The sequence below is a fragment of the Ipomoea nil genome, unplaced genomic scaffold (genome assembly GCF_001879475.1).
Source record: "Ipomoea nil cultivar Tokyo-kokei standard unplaced genomic scaffold, Asagao_1.1 scaffold3050, whole genome shotgun sequence".
Lineage (NCBI taxonomy): Eukaryota > Viridiplantae > Streptophyta > Magnoliopsida > Solanales > Convolvulaceae > Ipomoea > Ipomoea nil.
Window position 1 is genome coordinate 113932 of NW_017619478.1, and position 9936 is coordinate 123867.

Consider the following 9936-nt stretch of genomic DNA (forward strand, 5'->3'; position numbering starts at 1 on the left):
CTCTTTCTTTTATTTCCTCTACAATAATGTTCTTAATATTCATTTGTGCTTTTTACTTGTTCTTCTTTTTGAAGTGTGAGTAGTTCGGTATGGAGTTTGGATTAGCGATTTATCCCTTTCCTAAGTGCTGGTTATGTAGATTTTGCATAAGGGGGAAAAGTGGGACCTAAGAATGCCTTTGAGTTTAAGAGTTTGGGATTGAGGCGTCATAAAAGTGGGCAATCTCTTGCTCTAATTCTAGGTCGAAAGATCTTTAATTCTAACGCGCATTTTGGATGACATCGTGAATTAGGTATTTCTCCCTATTTTTCTCAGTTTGTTCATGCTCTTAATTAGGATGTGGTTATCGTTAATCTGGTAGAATGTGGGGCATGAGATAAGGCTAGAGGTGTAGCCATGTCGCAAACCTTACACAGGGGTTATGTGCTTTGCGCGATGAGCCTACACTATGCTATTTGCCTTGCACACAAGCATGAGCATGCCAACATATAGTAGTGCCTATGTACCGCTTGGGGTAAACCACGTGTGATCATACAAAGGTTTCATACATGGAGTCATGTGATGATGTGGTTCAAAATGTCATGGCACATCCCCCACGATCTAAAACATTTGATGAATTAGAGAACCAGTTCTTTAGAGATTATAAAAGACCGGTACAACTTATGTCTGGGTCATCATCATCTTCTCTTTCTTTTAATTCAATGTCTTGTATATCCCTTTAAGTTTGGTACTTGTCCAAATATCAAAGACACACATTCCAGACCCTGAATGGTAGTCACTATCTAACACCTTCCTCTAAAACCCAATGTTCTCATTATTACTACAAATTATATTTTCCAATTCTATGCTTTGCCTGGACAAAAAAATCATAAGTGATGTATCAAAAGTAATAGAATGCCTAATTGCTAACAAAAGATTCAACAAATTAAAGAAGAATAAAACACACATGAATCTAAAAGACTAACAACATGTTTGATTCGTTGAATATGTTTAGAATGGTATAGAATTTTTATGAGTACACTTATTGGATCATTTTTTAAGTTTATATATTCTTGAAAAATACTATTCACCAGAATATGCTATCCTTGAGAATAAATATCTTTTATTATATAGGGCATTTCAATAATTTGAATACTTACATAATTTCTATTTCTAAAACGAACCAAAACCTAAATACAATTCCTAAAATATATACATTTCAATAACAAAAAATGGAATTTAATTCATAGTCTATATCTCGCTTTTTGATTCCCTATTGAATATTATTCTTTTTCCTCAAAACTCAATTACTTAAACCAAATATACTTTAAGGGTTACTCTGTATAGAATTTTTTTTTTCAATTTCCATTTTCTACATTTCCATGTTGTACACTCCTTACCTTTTCTACATTAACAAACAAATAGACCAAATTCTCTAAAGGAAATTTTTTTCGGTTGGCCCACCCAATTTAATTCTGTCAAACCGTAACGCTTTATTCGTCCGTTACAATTTCTCCCATCTACCCTCTCCTCTCTCTCTCCCTCCCTCCCTCCTTCCCTCCCTCTTCCTCCCCGTCTACCCTCCGCTCTCTCTTTCAAAGCCGCACCGAAATCCTCTTTCTCTCAAGTTTGTCTCCTCTCACTTTAATCTTCGCTCTCGTTGTCGATCTCTTTTGACTCTCATCTCTCGATTGGAACCCGATCTCTCCAATCGTCATCGAAACTCCTTAGATTGAGAAGGTAATCTCTAGTCTCATCCTCTTTACTAGCTATAAGACTTGAAATTTTTTTAGAAGCCTAGATGTATGTTTCCTTTAATTTGAACCACAAAAAATTGTTTTCTTTGTAATGAAATTGAAATTGTGAAAACATTGACAAATTCATTTCGAAACATGTTTTATTGGATACACTTTCTATTTTTTTTCTAAATTTTTGTTACTTAAAACACCCGCATTAACAAACTTGTCTGCCATTAAAAGTGAGAAAGAGATTACGAAAAAAAAAAAAAAAACTACCAAACTTCAAATAGGTTTTGTGCAATTTTGATATAATTCTCTCTCTCTATCTCGATCTCTCTCTTCATCTCTCTCTCTCTCTCTCTCTCTCTATATATATATATATATATATATATATATATATATATATATATATATATATATATATATATATATATATATATATATATATGTACACACACGCACACACACGCGCACACAGCTAAAAAAATTTCAAGTTTTCATTTTCATTAGAAGCTATTAAATGAGTTCAAATCTATTTATTTATTAATTTGTAAAATAGGAAACTAATTTGCACTATTTTTTTCCTCATAAAGAAATAAAAATGTAGTGACAATTGATAAAAGTATCAAGTAATATTGTAAGTATGTAAGTTGTTATATATGGAGTTGTGGTTAGGTAGATGAGATTGAGTTAGAAATAATAGTAAAACAAGTAAAAGAAATATGAATGCAATAGATGCATATGCAGTAATGGGTAAGTAGACAGTTGTGGAGCATTGATAGTTGGGGATGGATTAAATAGGTAGGTGATAGCTAGTAGGAATAAATAAATAGGTTATAGTGCGTAAAAAGAATGTGATTATATTATAGGAATATAGGAAATAGTGATGGTAGGGGTAGGTAGGTGGTGTTTGATGGTTAGGTAGGTGGGTGCAGTGAAGGTAACGCTATAAAAATAAGTGAAGTGAATATATATATATATATATATATATATATATATAGTTAAACTAATTCCTTGTTGTTAAACTAATTCCTTTTTGGAATATTTTTGTAATTTGTATGGCTTTTATTCATTTTGTATGTACTCACATTTAAATTTCTTGTGGATATAGTGAGAAATAGATCAGAGTTGGGTTAAAATATATAATTATATATATATTTTTTATTTTCAGATAACAAAAGGAATTTTTATCTAAGACGCACAATCAGGATGTCACTCCCTACTCCAAAGCGCCATATGAAACAAGAAAATTTGAATCAAGATATAATCACAGAAATCCTTAAAAGGCTGCCTGTGAAATCTCTACTGCAATTTAGGTGTGTTTCAAAAGTTTGGCGTGCTTTAATATCATCTCCAGAATTTGTCAAATTGCACTTAAATTTTCATTCGAAAAAGGATATTAAGGTCATGACATATAGCAGTGTAAATCGGATTAGCTATATGTCCTTGTTTTCTATTACAGAAAACAAGCAATCATCATTTCGAAAGTTTATTACAATTGACCGCTCAGTCTTAATCCCTAAAGATGGTTTTGAATTTTTGGGTTCTTGCAATGGGCTCTTTTGCTTTCGTGCTAAACCGTATCAAATAATGATTTGGAACCCTTCATTAAATGGAAACGTCAAGACAATCCCAGACGTATGGCAGTTCAGCTACATAAGCATATTTGGATTTGGATACGACATGCATAATGACGACTACAAGGTTGTTTATGCTTATTATGGTGACAATAATGGTGATGATGAATATGTGGTTTTGGTGTATAGTTTTAAGCTTGGGACATGGAAAAGATGTGATAGAGGGTTTAGTAGTGGGTTTGTTTATCCCAGAATTGCTGTGTTTGTGAGTGGTAGTCTCAACTGGTGCAACAACAACTTAGATGACAGTGACTGGAATTGGAATATCATTTCTTTTAATTTAACCACCGAAACAGCCAAAGCTATAGCGTTACCCAGCCATGAACATGGGGCTGCCATTTGTGTAGGTGAGTCAAGAGGATTGCTTTTTGCAGGTTTTCATCTCAAACGTCAAATGGAAGTTTGGGTGATGAATGAGTTTGGAGTTGAAGAATCATGGACTAAACTAGTCTGCATTTCAAACTTACCAGTTCATCATCCACTTCCCCGGGGTTCAGAGAACACGGCATATATGGCTCTGTGTAATGCTAAACTCGCAATTGTACATGTTTCGGAAAATGGTGATATTCTAATGATGGTTGGGCATCAGTTGAAGCTCCATAGACCTAACGCTAGAAGGGGTAAGAATTTTAATATCCCCTATGATCTTGGTTATATGGTTACTAGTTATGTGGACACCCTTGTTTCACCATGACCGGTCTGTAAATTAATTGTTCATGTCATGTTGGAGGAAGAAAATTTTGCTTTTTGATGGGTTGATTTAGAGTTCATCAATGGCTTTATAATCGTGTTGAATTAAGTATAAAATAGTATTAATTTTTTATTGTATCATTTGTGTATGAGCTTTGTGAAGTATTTTCCTAGCCATGTTTGGTGAACTATAGATTTGTGCGAATGCAACACAGGTAAGATAGAAATGTTTCTAAGTTAAATTTCATTGCATTTTAGTGTAAAGGGTTGTGACTTTGGGCTATAATATTAACTACCCATCCATTACGGACTTGGGTGTGAGGCGATACAGAGAGAGTGTGAAGGGGGGAGAGGGGGGGTGGGGGGTGGAATATATGTTGAGCATAGAGGGGTAGGTTGACCCATGGGGTTTACCAACTTACCGCTAAGGGGCGGGTGGCGGTCTCAAGGCCAGTGGTCCCTACCGGCCGAAAAAAAGGGTCTCCTGAACTCTTCGAGCTACAATAGTGCGGTTAGTGGGCGTCGAGCGCTCTCCATCGTGTCAACGGCGCCCCGTGTTATCATGACTTCTAATATTGACACTTGGGTTCGGTTACATAAAGTACATTTTTATTATACTAAAGATTCATTTTTTAAAGATACATTATTTGGTATATACTATCAAATAATAAACGTTCAGTACACAAATAATGTACATTCAATATATTAGAAATACACATTTATTCATGGTCAATTAATTTGCTTTTATTCCTAGCTCCTTATTTGGGCTCCTTTATTTATTATTTATCTATTCCTTAAATTATAATCTCGAGTCGTATATAATCTTTTGAACTTAAGGCTCCAATTAGTAACAATAATATTATTATAATTTTCCTATCCCCTTTTTGTAAAGTGGTTTCATGATGTAAAGTGGTTTCATAAATCCATCACAAATTCACAATGTAATTCCATTATAATCACATTAATTGCATTTAGGCAGATTTCCATTCTAATTTCCGTAAATGCATATCGGGAGCTTCGTATATATATTATCCTCCTTTATTTAATTTCCTTATGGATTTTATGAATTAACTTCCTTATATGATTTAATTAATCTTGATAGAACGAAATAACCCATGATATGGATGAATCAATAAATTTGCATAAATTAATGGGGTAAAATAGTAAAAGATCAAGAGATAATTGTAATAATAATATTGAGTGGATTAATATAATAACGTTACAAGAGTTTTGTAAGAATAGAACATGATTTATCTAAGTTATGACATGAGCTATTTATACAAGAAAAGTATAGCAAACTTAGCTAAACTCAGTGTAGGGGTGACCACGGCGATTCGAGCCGTAATCATCACTGTAATAACCGGAACCGTTCGTATGGTTCGGGTTCCGATTCCTAACTGGAACCAATAAGGTTCTGATTAAGTTTTGTGAAATAAAGGAACCGGAACCTACGGTTTCGATTCAGAACCAGACGGTTCCGGTTCCAAACCGAAAAAAAAAGAAATAATTTAAAATGATGGCAGCAGGGCATAGGCTTGCAGCATACTACCTCACTGCCACATTGGGCAGTGGGCAGTGGCGCAAAGGCCAAAGAGGCATTGGTCTCACTTTTTCACTTTCTTTTTTTTTTTTTTTATTTTAAATTCGGTTAGAACCGACGGTTCCAATCAGAACCGTTGGTTCATAAACCGGAACCGTACTATAAGGTTCCATTTCCGGTTTGGTCATTTGCGGAACCGGAACAAGAACGATCACCCCTAACTCAGGGTAAGTCGTGGGAACGGGTTAAAGCCTAGTTGGAAGCCCTGGGTCGGTCCCATGTGACTAGGTCGCATACATAGGTCAGAATTGCCTTGGTCCGGATTGCATTAATTGCTTGGCCCGGACCACCTTGGTCTCGATCGCCTTCTTTAATTTGGGCTCGGGTCACTTTCTTGGTCTAGGTTGCCTTCTTGGATCCTAGGGTTCTCATTCTTGGATCATTTGTAATATCTCTATAACATCTCTCTCTCTTTTATATATATATATATATATATATATATATATATATATATATATATATATATATATATATATATATATATATATATATAAACATCATTTCATATATTTTCCTTAAGTGTATTTAGGCAGTTTTATACGCGTACAAATTGTGTTAAGCTGAGTTAATCGCGTTCAAAGTCATTGATGAACTCTGTGTTCAAATAGTAAACAATTAGGGTGCGTTTAGAAACCCAGAAAATGACTTCTCGAAAATATTTTTTGATTTTCAATGTTTGGCAAGAGAGGGGGAAAAATGAGGTCAATGACACGGCGGGAGATGCTCAATCATTGATGAGCCTCAATCCTCTTGATGATGACTATGTGTGACTATGAATGAAATTGGTGGTGATGTGACTTGAGCTTTGCTCATGAGTTCGGCGGTATGTGACTATTATATTTATTATTTAATGGTACCCTCGTATACTGAGAGTTCGGCGGTATTGTTTGGCGGCGGTTTGGCACAAAACATTGATCCATCGGTTCAAAAACCAATAATTGTTATTACTATAATAATTCTAATAATTAGTACGTAACAGTAATAACGGAATTATCAATTTTCTTAATTGTAATCGAACAACATTTAATTATAATAATGATAATCATCATCATTATTATTAAATATTACATAATATCATCATTATTACCATAAAAAGTTTTGGACAAGCAAATTCAAATGAATTTCAAAATATAATTGTTAAAATCATAATCTAAATTATTATGACAATAATAAAATAATATTCAATTCTCATAACCATATGCTTTTTCGGAACTGTGATTCAAAATCACACTCCATATTAAAAATATTATCAAATCATGACAAATAGCAAAATTCCATAATTGCAATGAAGAGCCAGAATAATCACATAATATTATATTATAACCATTAAGTGATTTAAAATGGAAAAGCAATTGTTGAAACCGCAAGCCTGTAAAACATTTTTGGGGAAATTTTAATACTTAAAACTTAAGCCGTGTAACAAGTCCGCATAAAGGCATATTAAAAAAAAAGGTTTAGACGAAACTTTTTATCACCATAATTAAAGAAATTAGCACAATCATGGTAATTTTCTAAAACATACTGCAAATACCAGGAAGTAATACAATCCTAACCAATTTGAAAAACTACACCCTTTAATTAAGGACAAGAAACGCAAGGACGGGATTTCCGGAATAATGGCTCCAAAATAAACAATAATAATGGTAATCAATTGAAGTACCAATTCTATGAGGAAGTGCGAAAAGCGTCATATTGAAGATCATTAATGGAGTAGTACACTGCTAAAAATTATGAAATTTTCGACCACATGAAAGTTATCTTAAATCAATTCGAAAGTAAAAAGTGGTCGGAAATAGCAACAATGAATTTTTCCGAAAATCAAAAGTGATCGGAACAAGGCTTTCGACTTGATTTAAGATCACTTTTTGGTGGTTGGAAATTCCATAATTTCCAGCAGTGGTAATAGCGCAACGTCTGTATCGCCTTCGTCCAGAGCTTCTCAACCCGTCTGCTGCCCGCCGAAAACGACGGCAAAAGACTAGTAGCTAACCAGACTTCATGCAGACGCCGGTGGACAGCCACTCCAACGAAGACATATGGGCAACCCTCAATGACGACGCTTATGGAAAACGAAATCGCAAACCCATTATCTCAGACAATGGCTCGGCGGCGCTGCATTACCGTAAGCGAACGACAAAATCACCACTCCAACGGTGCTACGGCCCAGGATGCCAATCGGGACGACCAATGGCACCACCACCGACATTCGTCAAACGGAAATGGCTAGGGGAAAGTTCGCAGCACCGAACAGAGCAAAAACAGTCCCCACCACCTGCCATTAACACCTCTAGACAACCATCATAATGGGTGGCAGTGCTAACATGCTCTGCTAGCAGGAATATACGATAACACCTCGACCAGGCAAAACCAATTAAAAAAAATTCTCACAAGAGCCAAATCTTAATTGACACAAAACCAACGGCCCTTCGACGTCGTCAGCCAGCCAACCATCGAAACCAAGAGCCTTCGGGGATGGAGACCTTAATGCCACTAGAAACACAGAGGATCTGTATGTTCTCCGATCTGTGTTGCAGCGACAGGATGTGAACGACGACCGTCCTCGCCACTGCCTCCCATCGCCGGAGTACAATCACGGATAGCGACAACATCAACCAGTGGCGTCGAAGGAGACAGAAAGAAACATCGGCAGATGGAGAGGAAGGAAACAAAACTGGCCGGATCTGACGGAGAAGGAACATTACCGCTCGCAACTACCACCTGGAACCCAGCTACCTAAACTACGACCTCCTGCCTCTAGTCGGAAAACCCAACGCCGACGACGAGCCTTATGGCAATCATTTCATCTGCACCGCCTAATAGCAGTCATCGGAGAAAAGGGTGAACTGGCGACCGTCCAAAACTCATAGGCAGTCGTCGATGAGTGGCCGGAAACGAAGATAGAAAGTTAGGAAAATAAATTCTCCCATGAAAACATGCACCACGTTGGATTTTTACTTTTTCTTTATTCAAAATAATTTTTGTAAATCAGAAATATTATAGCAACTGATATTCATACTGCAAGCATATTCTCCATGAAAAAAAAAACAGCAATAAAACTTATATTGCATAATATATAATACAATTCAAAATATATATCATATGCAAATTTATCAACTAGGCAGAGATTAAACAAGCTCCTATACCAAATGTTAGAAATAAACAAATAAATACATGTAATCTAATCTTAATAGCGGAAGCATATGATTGAGCATCTTCCGCCATAGTTGTATTTTCAATGTTTGGAAAGAGAGGGGGAAAAATGAGGTCAATGACATCTCCCGCCATTCGGAAGCCCTTGTTCCGACCAATTTTGGTATTCGGAAAAACATTCGTCACTATTTCCGACCACCTTGTCCAGTGGTTGGAAATAGCATCCAAATTTGTAAAGTGGTCGAAAACTCCGCTACTAGAAAGGTTGGGGAAAATACCCAAATCAGTTTAAAAAAAGAAAATTGTAAAAAAAAAAATTTCGACCACCTTTACTTTGTTGACGGTGAAAAATTGAAAAAATATCACTTTTTTTTCGACCATTTTTTAAGTGGTCGGAAAATCAAAGATACCCAGCAGTGAAGCTAAAAAAAAAAAAAAGAAGAAAAAAAAGAGGAGGAAAAGTGCAAGATACATGATATATAGAACAAACAAGTGAGACAAGATTTACAATAGCAAACCAGCTACTTTAGCGAATTTTTCAAAGTCATATCAAGAACACTCCAAACACTCTCAAGGCTTCAAGCAAATCCAAATTAATTAAAGAGTCATTTTTAATTGGAGGAAACATCAACTTTGGGTTGATTTATATATGTTATAGATTTAGTAGTTTTGCATAAAAGGGTAAGAGTAACAAGCTAAATGTAGTCATGTGAAAATCTGTATATATACACTTAGTGTTAGCTTTGTGATCAAGGCATAAGTTTGGGTTCACATGTATCTTGTGGTGACAAAGATACTAGTGCATTTTCATCTTAAGGTGAAAAGAAAAAGATTAAAGAAATTACACCATCTTCAAAACCACTATAAATTGCTCTAGCTATCTCATTTACTTTACGCGCGCATTTACTTTCCTATATATAGCTTAACATTGTTTAATCACATTTTCATACTTAATTATAATCATATCCTAGTGTGCTAAGACATTTTTTACTGCATAAAACTCTTAAAAGTTCTCGTGAATATTTTATTATGATTTCAACATAACAACTATAGTTATTGTTGAGAAATTAATTCTTACAGTCAAACATTCAAGATTTGATTACTATATTTCTAACCGGTACTAAAATTTTTAATAAGTCTA

The 9936-nt window shown here is 35.1% G+C and overlaps 1 protein-coding gene across 1 annotated transcript; it reads left to right on the forward strand.

The window, feature by feature from the left end:
• Positions 1-2927: 2927 nt before the first annotated feature.
• On the forward strand, positions 2928-4049 carry LOC109163909 (F-box/kelch-repeat protein At3g23880-like). Its single transcript, XM_019312630.1, has one exon. The coding sequence runs from the start codon at positions 2928-2930 to the stop codon at positions 4047-4049; it is 1122 nt and encodes a 373-aa protein (XP_019168175.1).
• The last annotated feature ends 5887 nt before the right edge of the window (positions 4050-9936 follow it).

What these genes read in the sequence shown, in the direction of transcription:
- LOC109163909 (XM_019312630.1), top strand. Translation starts at nt 2,928, where the DNA reads ATGTCACTCCCTACTCCAAAGCGCCATATGAAACAAGAAAATTTGAAT.